Source organism: Coccinella septempunctata, chromosome 5, assembly GCF_907165205.1.
Source record: "Coccinella septempunctata chromosome 5, icCocSept1.1, whole genome shotgun sequence".
Lineage (NCBI taxonomy): Eukaryota > Metazoa > Arthropoda > Insecta > Coleoptera > Coccinellidae > Coccinella > Coccinella septempunctata.
In genome coordinates this window covers 21,672,187-21,691,364 of record NC_058193.1, presented here as the reverse complement: position 1 = coordinate 21,691,364, position 19,178 = coordinate 21,672,187, and the positions used below count along the sequence as shown (strand labels likewise).

Here is a 19,178-nt window from a genome sequence, read left to right as displayed (position 1 = left end):
GATGAGATAAACTTCCTATATACATACAGGGTGGGCTTTTTAAAACGAAACAGACGAGACAACCACCTTAATTGTTGAAGAAAGTAATTACAAATAATAATTATTTCGTTGTCTAACGTTGACAATTAATGGTTTCCATCGTAACCACAGAATGAATTAGTCAAATAATTGACGATTTCACATAGCATGGTTGGCGGAATGACTGGTACTGTACGAAATTCGAAATTGAATATCTCGAAAACAAATGCATTAAATGAGAAAAAAATTAATACGCTGAATTCAGGATAAAAAGACCTTTAAAATGAGGTATCACTCACCCTATCTTTCCTTTTCAAAATTTAGGGGTTGGTGTTCTAACACTAAGGGTTGAAGCGATATAGTTGTGAATTTGTCCCCCTCGAAACAAAAATCGACGTGTCCGGGCAATTTTTCGAAATAAATTTATTCCGCCCGTTATCTCGTCTGTTTCGTTTTAAAAAGCCCACCCAGTATACATCGATTTTGAAGTTCGATTATCCGCTTAAAAACACGAGAAGATTCACCAAAATCAGTACAGCAGTTTCTGTACGATGCTCTATGAGATAAACACATTCGTTTTACAGCAGATAATAAAACAACCATCAAACGACATAAATACACGAAAATTCAAAGTAATATTTTTCTATCCCTCCGTCACAGTGATACTTGGAGTCGTTTTCGGAGCACCCTCATAACAGCATCCGTCAACATGACGTCGTACACCACAAAAACGGCCGTTTACATGATGAAATAAAAGTTGGCTGGAACATATAACCCGCTCAACTTTTCCCCCGTCCCATAAGGACCTGAACTCCCAACTCCTGGCGAATTTAATAATTTTATTTTTCGACCTATCTAAAACACGGCTCTGGTCAAGTCGTTTTGTTCCCGCGGAATGCACCGGGGCATAAAATCGAAATAAGCTGTGTTTTCCCTATTCCAAACTCCATTCAAGTTCGGCCAAAATAAGTCGGTGAAAAGGCATCCGCTGGTTCAGAACTTCTGCAACCTTTCCGTTCCGAAACAGCCCTTTTAATTAATTGGTCTTTTCGTATTTTCCGTCGGGAATACGTGATATTCGGCGGAGTTTATCTAATTGAACGGCTTGAGAATGACCGATGGCGAAAAAATTGAAAAGTTTCTGATGAAGTATCAGCTACTACCAAGTTTATTAAAGCTGGATTGGCATATTCGGGTCAATCAGGTTATGGACAATATCTTCATTGCAAAATGCAAATGGAACCCAGATATTATCGCATTATTGGAATTCATTATGTACGAGTTCACTAGTTTTCTAGTTAATTTTTAGCATCTCTGCACATTCTGCCAGGTCCAAGTTCCGAGTACCTCAGTGTTAAACAATATTTTATTCGATCATGCGCATATTAATCTAAATATATAATAACAAATTATAGGTTCTCTTAGCTGCTTTACTCTATAAGAACGTCAATTCAAATTTTGGCTTACTTGGGAAAGTGTGCGCGGGTAAGTGTGCGCATAGATTCATTATATGGGCATTAGTTCAGTGAGGAATAAATTATGACATTGTTGATTTTCTTGGTTAAGACTCGATCAATATTGTCCTATTTGTTCAGAAAAATATGAAGAGCCACCAACAGGGGCATGTATCAAGTGTTGTGTTCACCAAGAATTGTGGCACGAACAATAATGCACTGCTTGTAAAAAGGCGCTTCTGTATTGACAATAAACAGCATTTCTCTAATATTGTAACATTTTGATGACATTATTTTGTAATTTGTTTTGATTGTGTGGTTCACTAAGCACTGCGTTCACATACCCCGTGAGGGTGCGCACACTTACACGCAATACGGGGCATGTGAACGCACTCCGACTTTCTCTATTGAATTCTTTTTTGCGGAAAGATAACGTTTTTGTTTGTTTGCTTTTTGATGTTTTCTGATAGATTAGAAAATTCTCTATCTTATGAATATGTTTTAATTATCCTAGCTTCAACATTTGAAACAGGGTATGGCTTGAAAGGCAAAAGTGCGCACAGTTGACCCGAATGACTCTACAGCTTTCCGCAATAATGATCATTCCTTCGATATTTACCATTTTAGAAAGATTTCATCCAACACCCTGAAATGTAAAAAATGTTTTACATACAAGGTGTTTTCAAAGGTGAAGCTTTTTTTTGACAGAAGGTAGAACTCATCAAAATAAGTCGTTTAACACAATATTGTCTATGTTCAGCTAACAAACAATCTGGGGTCGTATTAGGATCTATTTCAGTAATCATTTTCAATTTTTTTCAACTATGCATTTTTAAAGTTTGGTATAGGTGATTTTTGGTAAAACGCTTTATTTTGACCAGTTCTACCTTCTGTTGAAAAAAAGCCCCACCTTCAAATATACCCTGTATTGGAAGTTTCCATGGCGAGCCTTTTTTGCAACAGAATCTACAAAAATTGTTGATTACAAAGCAGTCCAGATGCAGCGAAAATACCTGGTTACAACATATAACTGTTCAATGTCTGTAATCAAGCACTCTCGCATGTTTTTTATATGCAATTATTGGTGAAATTATTCACTTGATAAATTTCAAATGATGAAGAACTCACCTTTAAAAATATTCAAGTTTTCAATAATGAATATGTAATTCATCATTGAAAACTCATTTTGAAGGGCTCGATGATCCTTATTTCAAGAAATAATACCTTTACGAGCGAAGGTAGGCCATTTCTCGATTAGACTTGTTCAGTAAAAATTTAAATTCAACCAAAACCTACATGAATACGAATTTGGCGGAGACAAAGGTTTAAATTACCGGTCACGAACTATTGTCAAGTGTCCATTAGGAGACATTTCCAAAATGGAGTATGCGCTGGTAACAAACTGCTCTAAAATATTATAATAGTTTCTCAAGAAGTTGTTAATCATACTTGATTCGCAAATGTGTTAGCAAAATCTATATAATTTAGAAATTTATGCTGATGTGAGTACGGTCTTCCGCGTGTTCTTACATTCCAACGGAAAATTATCAGATATATGATTCGTCCGTGAAATATTGTTCCTCGAATGCGGCTTGAATGTTGAATGTTGAGCAATAATTTTTTCGATTGATGGAATGTCTAACGGCCGGTTTCATAATCAAACCTAAAGTCCCTTTAATTTTAAAGCTTCCTTTAATCCTACTAACGTCCAGTTTCATAATCAAATTTAAAGTCACTTTAAGCTTAAAGCTTCCTTTAGTGTCATTTTTAGTAGGGTTAAAGGAAGCTTTAAAATTAAAGCGACTTTAGGTTTGATTATGAAACCGGCCGTTAAAATGACAGTAAAGGAAGCTTTAAGCTTAAAGTGACTTTAAATTTGATTATGAAACTGGACGTAACTATCGAAGTGTCGATCATTCTCAGATTGAAATGAACTTCGAAATTATGTCACTGCATATTCATTCCGTCTATAAAAACCATGGTGCCTGGTAAAATGAATTCCTCATCGAATGTCACCCATTCCCAAATTCTCAAATCCTTGAAGTATAATTTGGAATGCACCCAAAAATTGAGGGCAATTGTTAGGGGAATACTTTTGGAACAAGAGCCTAGCGTGCTGAATTTGTTGCCTTTTTTCAAATTCCGAAACGATTTACGTATGAATTTATAGCTTAACCCCGGCGTGCTGAAATAAATGGAGAATATATGTACCCGCTTTATAACCGTCTAGTAATAGAGACATGCCACCCCGCACCTGTCGCGATCATTAATTAGAAAACTGGGGTTAACACACAACGAAATTGCATGTAGATCCCGAAATAACGAAAGACGCTTTTCGAGCCCTCGAAAGAGCTCGCATCTCAAAAACTTCCCCATTCGCATATCTGCCATTCGTTACCCCTGAAGAATTGCTTCGGGTAGTTCTGGGAAAGCCATTTATCCATTCGAATGTATATAAATAACGGAACGCTGGAACCGGTTTGAGAGGGTGTAAATATACGTTCATTCCGAACTCATTGAAAGCCAGCGTTGAAGGATATATGGTTTTGTTTCGTGGTCTGGATGGGCCCGTACATGGTTATTCAATTAATATCGTAGCGGATTCCATTTCATCAACATTGAATATCATTAACGGTCCCATTTTATGTTGGATTAGGCACTGTTTCGAACAAGATTCTCCGATTCGGTTAAACGAATACGGTTCACCATTAGTAGGTATAATTTGAGCAAGATATCCGTTTATTCAGTGGCTCGAATTTCATGAATGACTGCCCTGAATGAGATCTGATAATAGATAGAAAGTTCATTGTTGTCCTTCGTTCGCTACGAGGAAAATGTATGGAAATACCTACTAATGGTTTTTATATGCTGACATCACAGGCAGTATACTCTTCGAAAAAAATCTATATTATTTCCATACGTATTATTACGGACTTCCATAATAAAGTCTTCCTTCGGTTCAAAAAACAAGATCCTTGCAATTCTAAACCGATTCGGAATAATCCTCAAGCATATGATTATTTTTGTACATTGTTGAAATTGTAAAATCCTAGATTGTAAGCCATAAATATTATTATAGAGTTTGAAAGATCGGAAACGAAACGATTGTAGTGATGTGAGCGCCATCTCGTGTTTCAAATGTGTAGACCCTTAGACTGGTAAAAATATTAATTTGAGGTCCATTTGCAGAACTATATGAAATGTTGTTAGATTTCAGATGGCCCTATCGATTCTCATACCTCATACGACTTTTCGTTTACCTCGCTTCTCTAGTTGCTGATTATTACAAATTTTTGCTTATTTTCTTAGAAAACACCTCAAAATGACTTTCGACCATTACTACATGGTGAACTACTATAAGGGTAGTTACTATGGAGAATAGAGAAAAGGAAAGCATGGGATAGGAGTCGCTGCGATCGCTACGTTTATCGATAAGGGGTGGGGATTTAAGGCAAGTGTCCACAGTTCCGCATCGTACGCAACGCACGGATCGTTTTAAAATTATCAAGCGATGCATCCGGGCAGTACGATGCGTTTCAGTGGACGCACTTATATGAGTTCCTATACAAAGCATTCTAAAATACTTTCGATACGATCCGTGCGTTGCGTACGATGCGGAACTGTGGACGCTTACCTTTAAGCGTCAATTTGAAATGAACAACATTCATTTTGTTTTAGGTTATGTGTCGTAGTTTTTTCTGATGCTTTCTCAAATACGTTTCTTCAAATCTATAATAAATATGAATTTTCTGATTTATATGCAATGAAATACAATTCACATTATAAAGGGGACTAAGTAATCAGCTTTATTCGTTCATAATAAAAGACGAAATCAATGAAATTCAAAAGAAATCACTGATCAAAGAAATGATACCTACATAATATATTCATCATTGTTTATTGAAAACAGGATATGTTAGTTGGTTTAAGGTAATCTTCAAAATTATATACATTCGCAGTGGGGAGTAGGACAATCAAGACAACAAAAGGTAGCAATCTCAGATTTATCACTTATTAAAGTAGATTCTGTTTCCAATACTCAGCTGAGAACCGTTTTAAAACATATATTATGTTATGCCAACAAAATTCTTCAAGAATATCCACTTCTGAACCATGTACTCAGACTCAGACGTACTCAGACGAGTCCACTTCTAACGAGGGATGACAATTTCGATTTCGTTCATAATGAATCCTATCATCTTTTTGATATCTTCATCGCAAAAAGGCTCTTGACACACAAATTGATTCCCAGTCGATTCTTGAGGTATGGTTTCTTCCACTTTTCTCTCCAAAATGCACTCGAAAATTTTATCCTTTCTCCTCTTCTTTCCGATGCCAAAACCCTTTTATACTAGCTCACGCTTCAATATTTCACCATGGTCATATGTTGTTCTCTTATCGAAAATCGAAAATAATAATACACTGCGCAAAAAACTTAACGCACATTATGGAAATCTCGAATTTATTCTACAACTGAAGGTGTTCTCAATGATAATTATTTTTATCAGAATTATGCATGCATATGTTATCCACTTTCAAAGGTTTTCTTCAATACAGATGTTTTTTCCCAGCAGGAATAAAAAAAGATGATATTATCAGATTTTGAATGTATTGGCTTCATTCTAAAATCAGTTGTTCTTGATCAATTCTAGTGATCAATAGTTTTTCTTTCGTTTGATTTTCTACACTCGATCGCTATGCAACGCGAAACACTCAATTTGACCCAAGAGAAATGTGCCCAAGCGGTAGTTTTGCGAGAAGAAGGGTGGACATACACAAGAATTGCAGAAAGGTTTGGAGTTTCCCATACAAGTGTGTCCAGAATGTTGCAGCGATTCAGGGAGACAGGTATGAATGTCCGAAGACCAGGACAGGGTAGACCACGTTTAACAACTGCCAGTCAAGAACGTTACTTGAGAGTTTCTTCGTTGAGACAACGGTTTGCAACCGCTCGCCTCCTTCAAATTCAGCTTGAGCAAACTAACGAGGTGCAAATTAGCACTCAGACAATAAGAAATCGCCTCAAAGAATATCATTGAAGGCCTCGTGTCGCGGCAAGAGGCCCAGCTCTTACCCCAGCCCATCGAAGGAAGCGTTTGGATTTTGCGAGAGAGCATATCCATTGGGAAGAGGCCGATTGGGAAAGAGTTCTCTTCACAGATGTCTCTGGATTCTGCCTCTACCATTGTGATCGACGTTCCCTTGTATACAGACGTCCACATGAAAGATATGCTCAGTGCAATTTCCTGAATACTACACTGGTTTCCTGGGAGGATCGATTGTATGGGGTGGAATATCTTTGACTGCTCGCACAGACCTAGTAGTCGTTGATAATGGAGCTATGAATGCTGATAAGTATATAAGGAACATTCTTGAAGAGCATGTAGTGCCATTTGCCCCATACATTGGTGAAAATTTCATTTTTATGGACTATAATGCCAGACCCCATCGTGCGCGCATCGTTCAGGAGTACCTTGAAGAGGTTGAAGTCTCTCGAATGGAATGGCCAGCAAGAAGTCCAGATCTCAATCCCATTGAGCAGGTTTGGGACATCCTCAATCCCTCAATCATCCAGCTACTCTTAATGACTTAGGAATCCAACTCGGAGAAATCTGGGAAGGATTAGATCAGAACATTTTAAGATCACTCATTTTGAGTATGAACCGTCGTTGCCGAGCTGTAATTAACGCAAGGGGTGGAAATACCAAGTATTAAATCACTTATCAGCATTTCAGTATTTTGAAAATTGTTCATTTCTATTCTTTCACATAAGATTCGGTGAAATCCTGAATTTTTCTTCCATTTAATGTGTCTTGTTTCGTTCCAAACCTTCCCTAGAGAACATAAAAAATAAGTTATAAAGTCAATGTAGAGTGAACTTTCATTAAAATTGAGATTTTCAGAATGTGCGTTAATTTTTTTGCGCAGTGTATTATCCCAATCATCTGTCACCAGGAAGACAATTCAATCAGCCAACTACAATCAGGTTAAATCAAAATTTCGTCATCCGATGATCGCCAGCGCGGCTATTGGCAAAAACATGAACTACTCTATTGGTACATATATTAGGGGATAAAGAATCTATGGTCTCCAAGCAGCGATCGTTCTCCTTCTCTCTACTCTCCATAGTATCTACCATGTACCACCAACGTTTAAATGAGCATGTCAGATTTTGAGTAATGGGATGCAGTTTGCATAATCGCACTTTTGTGATATACGATGATTTTTTTTTCAGACGGAAATTGTATCCACTCTTCGGACAATTGAATTATCGATTAATTTTTGCGTCAAGGATGCGTAGACATTTCAACGCCGCGCAAAACCCGAAATGCGTCTGCAATGAACGAAATTTTCGCAGGAAATTGAATTACGACAGGTTCGTAATTTGTTTCATTCCGATTTGAATTAAAATTCTGGCGGAAATGGAAAAATTCTGGCGACATTTTCGACGACGCCATTTCGCCCCTTTGCAAGGCATCTTCATTAGGCATACTGGCTGAGGGAAGAAAGGGAGATAAGTAAATTTGGGGCACGTCAACGAATTCTGGTTTGCCATCGTATAATAATTCACAGTAGATGAGTTTACTTCCTGTGTTATGTATTGATTTAATTCAATAACTCTTTTAAGATTATATTTGCAGACCGCCTGTCATTTGAGATTTTAATGAAAAAAGTTTTAAGACCCCGAAAATTGCATATGAATATAAGTTCATTATTTACGAAGTTTCAGAAATTTCTACCCCTAGTAGGTATTTCTATTCAAAATTTTGAAAAATGCATGGCCCTTTCAATTTATGATTTTTTTTTAAATTTTGATATGGACAATTTTCTACGCTTCGAAAAAAATGAGAGGTTTAGTGAGTCCACCATTTCCAGATTGAACTGGCAATTATGAATTTGTTTGGTTCAGATTTAGACGTGAAATAAACGATGATGGACGTGTAGTAGGAGTTATTGGGCTATTTCCATCATATGGAACGGTCTGGCTAGCTTTCGCCAGCTGCCTCTAGGAAGTTGCCTGTTATTATATTTCATATGATGGAAATAGCCCAATAACTCCTACTACACAATACCATATTATACTACTATTCATTTAGTATCGAAAAAAAGGGTTGGAAAATACCTTCTCAAACTTTCCTGGCAGTATCTTGAACGTTTTTCAAATGTCCCTCGAATCGCAGAATGAATTCTCCTTCCAACAATTTATCTTAACATCGTGTTGGAAAACTCACTTTGTTTACCGAGAACTAAAACGTAAAAGTTAAATTGAAAAGTTTCCTGCCCTTGTTTATACGCCTTGGATTTCATTCATCATTTCGATTCACTTTCATTTCTCCACTTATGTGTTAGCTAGACAGAATTTGTTTTATGGCGTACAACATTATTGAAGTGTGTGTTGTTATTTTCCAAGGTTTCCACCTACATTACATGAAAAATTCAAGAAACGAGCGAGCTTCGAACTCAGGGTGTTCATATTAGGAGGGAAATTGACAAGACAAGACAAGACAAAAATATTTATTTAGAAAATTATGTACAAAGAAGGTTTACTTAGGCAAGTTACCTTTACAATTGGTGGATATCTTGTGTGTGAACAATTCCTGTATAAATGCTCACACCTTACGCTCTGTCAGTACAATTTGAAGTCGATCAAATGCACCTTAGGATAATTGTATAGTTATTTCCGTAGTTGTGATTTTTATAGTGAAAAGTGTATTTTTGCATACTGTTGTGCTTTTTAAAGCTACATTTAAGATAAATAAAAAAAAAACTTGTTTGAGCTAGTTTTTGTATATGAGGAACTATGTTGTGGTTATTCCTTCGTTTTTCGGAAAATCTGTAGGTTTTGATATGGCAGTTTATGTTTGAAATTGGGATACATGTTGTTGTACTTCCGGTGGGTGATTTGTTCTGTTGTTTTGCTAGCGGGGCAATGGTTGAAGATTCTGTTAGTGTAGTTTGGTATCGTTTCTATTTCGGCTTCATGATGTAGTTTCTTCATAAGGCTATATCTATTTCCATTCGTAATTATTGGTGAGATTTTATTTTGAAAAATCTGTAGTGGGTGAAGTGGTGAGTTTTTCACATGGGAAAAGACTGCGTATGTTACGACGGATCTGAGTATGGAACTCGAACTGTTTAGCAGTTTTTTGAGGTAGATGCTCTGCAAATGTGCTACCGCATTACACACTGCAGTGTGATTCGAATGCAAATGAATTGTATATTTTCGTCATAAACGTGCATATTGAGATATTCCAACTAATTAAGCTAAATACCTGTCGTGAAATGTTATATTTTCGATATATATATTCTGAAATTTTAATATTTCGAGTTCAATTGATCTCCCATGTTTCATTTCTCATTTTTCTGTCAAATTTTTTTCTGATTTTCCTAAGCAGAATCAACATTATGAAGTACGAGTTTTTGGTCTGTTTCCATCATTTTGACCATTGTTTCTGCAAGTATTTGTCAGCCCTCTTCAGAAGTCCTCTCGTTGTTTAACCGAAGAAGATTTACTTTTCAGTTTCTCTTTTTTCGTACCAGATTTTCAGATGAATGAAAGGTGGCTGAAAGGAACATCTCAAAGAATAGACCAAAATGATGATCATAGGCCAATAAATACTACTACAATATATATTTCTCATCGTCAATGATTTTAAGTCAACCCCTGAAGATTAGAGTCATTCGGGGCAACTGTGCGCACTTTTGCTTTTCAAGCCTAACCCTGTTCCAAATGTTGAAGCTAGGAAAATTAAAACATATTTATAAGATAGAGAATTCTAATCTATAAAAAAAACATCAAAAAGCAATGAAATAAAAACGTTTTTTTTCCGCAAAAAAATATTTAATAGTGAAACCCTCACGGGGTAAGTGAACGCAGTGCTTAGTGAACCACACAATCAATTTTTCTGAACAAATAGGACAATATTGATCGAATCTTAACCAAGAAAATCAACAATGTCATAATCTATTCCTCACTGAAGTAATACTAATGAATCTGTGCGCATACTTATCCGCGCACACTTTCCCCAGTAAGCCAAAATTTGAATTGACGTTTTTATAGAGTTGAGCAGCTAATAGAACCTGAAATTTTTTATTATATAGTTAGATTAATATGCACATGATCGAATAAACTATTGTTTAACACTGTCGGACTCGGAACTTAGACCTGGCAGAGTTTGCAGAGATGCTAAAAATTAACAAGAAAACTAGTGAATTTGATTGATTGCAAATAAAAAGTTAACGAAACGTCGCACGGCGCACTCCTATGAAAAAAACTGATTTGGCGATTCTGTGCCTTTGCTTCACCCAAATGAACCCCTCTTTCATACATTGCACACTCGAGATATACGCACTGGACTCGCTTAAAACATATACTTTCACTCTATGAAACAAAATCTAGATCAAATCGCTCGACACTGCGAACTAAAAATATCAACAGCTAAAAAATTGATATTCAGACTACGGCAAACACAAGAGCCAAAAGAGGCCTTTTCCTCCATGTTTTTTCAAATAATTACCACCATCTCTCTGAATATGATTCATTTACATGTTCTCCTTCAATTAATTCATACAATCTGATAGAAATCTCATAGAACTAAAAGCGAAGCAACATTTTCGCAAAATAAAACTGAAGCTGAGCATTTATTCGCACAAAAAGTTTACGAATAAAACATAAAACTGCAATGTACTCCTTCAGAAATAATGATTCTGACCTCTGAAATCCGCGAATAATATCTCCTTTCCGCTATTTCGAGGAGCGATAAAAAAGGTCGAGCGCAGGTCTTTTGTTTTCAATTTGTTCCTGCAAATAGTGCGGAAATCGCCGCTTTTACGCCCCGTATTTCCATGTGGGAATGCGCTCGATAAATCCGACCATAAGATGCACAGAATATGCAATAAAATCCTTCGACTAACAAGGCATTTCCCACTTTATACGAAAAATCAAACGCAATTTATCCCGATCCGAGACTTTATGGAAGTTAAGTCAACCTTCGGACGAATAAATCTGCTTTATGGTGGATAAACCACGTAATGGGCGTAGTAAAATGACATTGGTGAAATAATTTTAATAGATAGTGGGATATATTAAGTGCACATATCATTTTTGATGATATATGTTTATGGGAATCCTTATTTCCGGAAGGAAATCTATCAAGGGATTATGGCTTTTCTTCGGGAATAATTGAGGGCTTTAGGAGTGGATCATAAGTTCGAAAAACCCTTCATCATAATGTTACCTCAAAGTACCTCAAAAGATATTCAGTGAAGCAGGAAGAAAACTAATGACAGCTAAATATTTCAACCATTTTATAAAGACCACATCTGGTCTCTCTACAATGTCTCAACTATGTTCTTTTCTTGAGGTATGAACTGAAAAGTGTATGTCAGAATCTGATTTCTATAGAGTTGAAAGCTGAGCAAAATCATGTAATATTTCACCCATTGGTAGCACTAGTGCTGTACATCAATTATAGATCACTATATTTTGAAATTATTTTTCTGTTTAATCCACAATGCTTAATATAGATAGATTTATTCTCATAGACATATACTTGACGTGAAGAGATATCGTCAATGAAGAAAAAAAAATTAAAATCGTACAGGCTTAGGCCTCTGCGGTTTATGTTTATATCACAATAAACTATTATTATTATTAATTATATAAAGAGCACTCGAATCTGATATATGACTAACTCATGAATGCTGTAGGGCTATCTTTCTATCAGAAATTTTATCTAGTGAGATTTAAAGATCTTGATCCAAAAGGTCACTAGATTTATAATAACTGGTAAGCTTCCTAGATGCAGAAAAAACATGCACTCGGTTCTTGCTAAATTTAGTTAATATTAAGCCATTTCTCTGACACCACTCATACACAGACACCGCCACCACTGTTAGTTTAGTCGATAAAATGACTAAATTTACATCGTTTTCTTGAATAATAAAGCTAATTGTATCATCCGCAAATGTTAGGAGGAGATAAGGTCATTTATTAAAAACTACGAAATAGTAATGGGCCAAGTATGCTTTCCACTCAATGTGCAACAATTTAACCAATGAAATTTGTTATAATATTATACTAAATTCCATCTATAAAACTGTCGGTAAAACTAACTTTGAATGTTTTGGAATAATTGTTGTGGCATCAAGATCTTAATGCGATGCGCACTGTCCTGTCAATGGAATCTGCTATTAACTCGCTAAGCCATATCTATAGGGTTTCCAGCCAGAATATATTTATGGTAATAACCTCTACCTTAATTCTTGGTAGGAATCATTTCATTCAATGAGGTACCTAGAAATCGATAAAAATTTAAGGCGATTAAAAATACATTCAAGAACCTTATTTCCTACTCATGTCTTATATTGAGATTTTTTTATAGTGCAGAAACCTGATGGGACAATATGTTGCTATAAATTCTTATTTTCTGTCCCAAATATTCAAACTTACCCTCTGACATACACAGTGAGTAGAAAGTGACAGTCATGCATCTTCGATATTAACACTTTTGGTAAAAAAGCTCGATCAGAACCATTTTATTTCAAATAACCTAACTTTTTACATAGAGGATTTAGTCATGCACCCTTTATGAGGGATGAAAGGATGTTGAGTTCATTCACCTTTTTCATTATTGAATTCGAATTTTTACTCGCATGAAATTAAAATTGACCTGTTCCACCATTTTTTTTTAAATATAGTAAGTTCCCAAAATATGAATTTTCTGCGTTACTTTTTTACACCCTGTAGATTGCAATGATTTGAGATGCAAATCGACAGAGGTTCGAACAGTTAAAATTTGCCCAATTTCATGGGTTCAAAAAGAAGTATATACCCTGTTAAGTGAAGAACATGAGAAATGAAAGTTACTTCGACTTCATTATGTTTCAGTTTTTTTTCCTGGCCATTACACAAACTCATACTTTTGTGGAACTAATTTCAACAGTATTTTTCGAATGACTCTCCATGACTTTGTTCATTAAGAGGGATCTACAGCATTTTAGTGGTCAGTTCAAAAAGAGAAAATGAATATCTTACGTCAGAAACCACTAATTTATATGGTGTTTTCACTAAAATTGAATTCAAACAGTTGGCAACCTCGAAAAGTCAGGAATTTTTTTATTCGTCAAATGGAAAAAAAAATTTTTTTCGTTGAAGAACAAATATTCATGCATTTTATTAACTTTCCGAGGTGCAATTATCTCTTCTATGAATTTCCACATGAAAAAAATTCTCAAAAACTCTCGCCATTGGCTACAATTCGTATCCTGGTGAAATTGAAAAAAGACGTTCTTTAAGTGCTGCCTTCTTTTCGATGAAAGTGGAAATTATTGTAATATTCGTTACTTCTACTTATCGTCCAGCAATACTCCACATTCTGAAAGTCTTTCCCCCTTTACACCTTATACGGATGGAAAGAAAGTCCCGTGGTATAAACTCCTCTCAAGTTATTCCATTATTTATCAAGTTATTCCATAATTGATTATACAATTTTCCAATCATTCAATTCCTGTCAGGTTCCTCTGATGAATTGCAAAAAAGTAAGCGATAACATTTTCCGTGTCACAGTCTGCCAACCAGAGATAAATATTCCCTCCCATCCACTCTCATTGTTCTTCGAGAATGCGAACGTAGTTGCCGAAATCCGAAATGAATCGAATATTGGCACTTTGAAATAATGCCCAGTCGATAACGGCAAAACAAGAAGTGACTTTTCATTTCCGTCCATAAATTCTTGCCGCTTTTTCCCTATCAGACGTGGAGAAAGGAACGAAACAAAGTTTAAAATAAGCAAACCGCGACCATTCTAGCGAAAAGTCCAAATAATAAACGACATCGGAAGTTGCGGTTTCATCAGCCGACGAATGTTCTTTAAGTAACTCGTTTTCTTTTTTGTTTCAGGTTTTGGATTCGTCACATTTCAGAGCGAGGACGTAGTAGATAAAGTTTGTGAAATACACTTTCATGAAATCAACAATAAAATGGTAAGTTTCTCGATTTTTATTGGATTGGGGAAAGTTCGACGCTTTGTGCCAATAAGACGTTTCCATTTGTTATTTTCGTCCAATTTGCCAGATAATGGAAGTTTTACAGCTTATGTCAATGTATCTTCGATGAAATATCACCAAGTATTAGTCGCGTGCTAGAGAACTTTTCGATTCTTTTGTGGAATTTTTCCCCATGAAAGGAAAGAATGTCGAATGCAACAATGGGGTTTGACGGGTGGAGAAAATCGAAGAAATAATATAAAATGGCATTTTAAAGTTACTGGCATTTTTCGGAGCGCGAGTAGTGAATCACCTGATGATTGTGTATTTATGATTCTCATTTTATTGAGTATTAGCAATCACAAGCTAATTTAGTTCAATTCTCTAAGTTTAATAGTTAAGAATGATTTCTAAAAATTTTTATTTCTTCAGATTGGAAATATCACAGCTGAAAATAAATATTTTTTTGAAATATATACAGTTATGGGAGGAAATAAAGTGATGGACACAAAGCATTTGTTGGATTTTTTTGAAGATCTTTTATATTCTTCAATTCTAACTCTGAAAGATGTACCAGTCTTGCCACCTTAATTCCTTAAGGTGTTCTGTAGTTTTGTGATAGCGTTGAAGTAATAATGAATGAATAATAATAAATGAATAAAGAATGAGGGTATTTCATGTATTACATCTGCGCATAGAAGGGATAATATAATCCTTCAACATTATGGCAGAGCAACTTAACTTCAAAGGTGTTTGTCGACAAAACTTTGAAAGTAATGCGATAGCTTTATTAGATTAGAAATCCTTGGTCCTTAATCGCTCTCATCAATGAATTAGTTGATAAATATTGAGCATAATGATATATATATTTCCCACCATCTCAATACACATTCATTCTGTGAAATTTTATTACCCAAAACGTTACTTGAAATACTACACCTCTCAGCATAAATTCAGAATGAAACAAAATGTTTGATTATGTGCAAGTAAAATACAATATGTACTCTCAATACAAGAAGTTCCTAAGACGGGTCCATTTTTATAGAAAAACCGACTCATAAATCTATTAAGGACCACTGAATGAACTAACCTCTTAAATACATGGTTGTTATTGAACTCGTGAAGTCAATGATTATAAAATATATAGATATATCATCAAGGGACAGAACCTACCCAAAAAATATAGTAGATGGGATAGTGTCACAAATCATATTTTCTGCTCGAATTTCTTCAAGAAACCTCTATAGCCTAGTGCGACGAGTGATAAATGGAAGGAAATTAATTTTATTGCTACTTTTATTACATCTCATCCCTCTCCTCCTGAGTATACTTTTTATTACGTTATAAATGTTTCTATATTCGATTTGATTAGTCTCGGTTATTTTATCTTTCCTACAAATCATGGACTTTTATTTTTCTTGCTATTGTTTTTCTTCAGTTTTTATTGGCTTTTCTAGGCGGAAAGAAATGGTTTTTCGCAACCTGGTTGGCGATGAAGGGTGTGGCAATGGTGCTGGTAATCGAAATGAAATTGAAATGAATTCATTCGCCAATGTTACTCCTTCGTCTTTCTGGAGTCTATAGCAGTGTAAATTGCATGGAAAAAAACATTTCGGTGAACCTATACTAGTATGTGAATTCGAAAGAAATACCTAATCAATAAAACTCTTATCAGGTATTTGGATTATCTATTTCACCACTCCCTATTCAATCATTACACCGACGTTTCGGTCGCCAATCGGACCTTTTTCAAGGCTAAAAAATTTTTCAAAAATTTAAAAATTTAAAAAAAGACATCAATAGACATGAAACAAAACTTATATAAATGATCTCAAAGAAGTTGAGTCAAAAATAAAAACTGCACACAAGGTTTCATTAAAAGCGACTTTGAACTCAACTGAAAATTTTCTCAAAATTTTCTTTAAAACAAGTCAATAATGTTTATGAAAACAGAATAATCTAGGTTAGATATTAGAATCATAGAGCATAATTTTCGAAATAGAATCATTGAAGTTGGTAGGAAAAGAAGAATCTTAATCATTTTCTCAAAATGAATAATATCTGTTTCAAGTTATTTTCAAACTTTTCACTCATGAATATACAGACTTGTTGTTGAATTCGTTAGAAAATGGACTTTCTGAAGTTACTTTCTCATTATAAAACATCAATCATCACCTGCTCAAATCCCCGCTTCACCTTTTCGCCTAAAAGCTCAATATAGTGTGGCTCATGGAAGATTTAAACTGCAATATCTGCACTCAGATGAGGTTTTGTTTGAAGGGTATCACGGGTGTTGTTAATTTCGTTTATTATCGATCGATTTTACGTTTATTTTGAACTCTTTAACAATGGGTGTTTATTATAATTACGGTTATCCTCGGCCCTCTGCCGTCGCCCTATTCTGTGCTCCCTGAAACCATGAACGTGCAGTCGGCCCTATACAGTCTGACTGGAAATAGGAAGTAATTCTGCAACCCTTAGTGATCTATTGAGCCGGGATGCCAGATATGTGTGATTTCTCCCAGCATTGATGGGCGAAAGGTGTACCTTGAAAGGCTACTAAATTCTTCCGAATGAACCTATTTCTACTTGACTCTTCCTGTATGCTCTGTATGATTTGTTTAAGTTGCATAGGAGTCAAGTGTCTTCTGTGCATGGCTGATGCCTCGATATTGCATCAATTTCTCCCATTATTGTTGTATCAAATCGAACGTATGCGTTCAAACCAGAAAAAACAGATTTAGCAAAAATCCACAAAGTTTTTAAACCACAGGTTTTTTAGGCCACCATCTATAGCTTACAAGTAATCTTTTTCATAGGATAAGAGCTTAACAAAGGGAAAAAAGAATATGGTGAAAATAAATCACAGATTTTCCCAAAGAACATATGTACAACAGACATTCCAGTTCCACGAATCCAGAGAAACTTATACGCGATCCCTATCAATTGTTGAGCAGCGTATTTCGTTCTACAATTCCTCCGACAGGAAGTTGTAAATTCAACGACAAATCTACCCCTCTCCCCAAGTCCCTGACCAGAGATCTCCGACATTGTTTGGTCGTTATGTTGGCCTATCTCTTGAACAAACTTGCAACAATTGCAATTTAGTTCTGCAGCGACGTCATCTTCCCGAAATACGAGCAACAAAACAATCTGTCCGAACTTATCCTGGCACAAAACCCGTCTCTTGCCACGTTCCTGTGCTTCTTTCGCCCCGCCCGACCGCACCGTTCGTGAACCGTTCCTACAGCGTTCTACGACGTAGATATATGGCTGGGGACGTTGTAGGCTAGGCTTGCCCCATTGTGGACCAGAGGGTGCGGACGAAGAGTGTTCTCAGTTCGGAGGCGACACATAATTTGTGAGGGAACATGTATCAGAGCAGAGTCCAAAGCCTTTCGTCGAGTAAGAAGCTCGGTTGCGGGTTTTTGCGACCTGTTAGTATTTTATTTTCTGAAATTTGTTTTCTCTCCTAACATCAGTAACATAATGACGAGGGGTGAACCGGTCATGAAAATGTTGTACACCACAATTCAGACAATTCACGCAATTCCTATAATACCATATGAAACAATTCAGACAATTCTAACAATTCACACAATTCAAGAAAATTCATGGCAATTCCTGACAATTCACAGACAATTCATGAAAATTCAAAACAATTCATACCAATTCAACACAATTCAATACAATTCATGGCAATTCATATATCAGAGTGAGTCTCAAATATGCAATATCGAAGTTTTTTCACATCATACTATACTTATTCAGACTAAGGTCCGGTTTCACTAGCTAGATTGGAGAATAAACGCTTGATTGGTGATTATAATGAAACAACATTGACATGTTTGCAATCGATTTCAACAACAATATGAAACTGGATAAGTGAACTGCCAGGAATTGTTGAGAATGGTTGTGAATTGGCAGGAAATGTTGTTAATTGTCGTAAATTGTCAGGAAATTTTGTGTATTGGCCTGAATTGCTAAAAATTGTCAAACAATTCACAAATTGTTTGAAAAATTTTATGAGTTTTGTGGAATTGTTATGAATTCCAAAGATTTTTTTAATTATTAGGCCATGCGCTGACATGAAAGCTTTAGTTCTACAATTTTCTAGTCGCAGAAATAAGTATTACGCACGAACCATATACTGGATGCATGTGCATTAGGTATATGCATATTTTTTATCCTTCCCCAAACATGATAATCTAAGTGCGTTAGATCGGGTTGACGCGGTGGCGTGGAACCAGAAATTTTGTTTTTACTTTAGTAAACAGTGTACTATTATTCATCATTTCATTATTTGAAAATAAGATAAATAATTAGAACTGAAAGTTACTACTAGATATACCTATTATTGGTTGAATATTTCAAAAATGATGAATTACAGGTACAGGCATATAGTTGATGTGAAATTTTTTGATGGTTTTCAGAAGTAAAAATCATAAGACGAAATTCAAATTAAGAAGTGGAATTCATGACTGTGAGTTATAAATAAAAAGGTTAACGGCATGCAGGCAATTATTGAATTCTGAAAAAGTACACATCCGGGCAGGATTCGAACTAGCGGCCCTCTTGATTCCCTGCAGATGTCGCTAAATGTCGACGATGCCATGGGTAATGGGAAAAAAGGATCTTGATCACTGAAAGTGAATGTTGTTCCCTTACCACCTAACAATCTCTCACCCTTGCGAACATTGTAACGGTCGCGTGTTCGAA

General features: G+C 35.7%; 1 protein-coding gene across 3 annotated transcripts in view; it reads left to right on the top strand.

Annotated features, from left to right (window-relative positions):
- The window catches only part of LOC123313385 (RNA-binding protein Musashi homolog Rbp6), a 1,061,117-nt gene that overhangs the window by 991,770 nt on the left and 50,169 nt on the right, over window positions 1-19,178 (top strand). For all 3 annotated transcript variants that reach the window (XM_044898252.1, XM_044898254.1, XM_044898251.1), the window contains one exon: window positions 14,374-14,456. In XM_044898252.1, coding sequence (XP_044754187.1) covers window positions 14,374-14,456 — 83 coding nt within the window. The remainder of the gene's footprint in view (window positions 1-14,373; window positions 14,457-19,178) is intronic.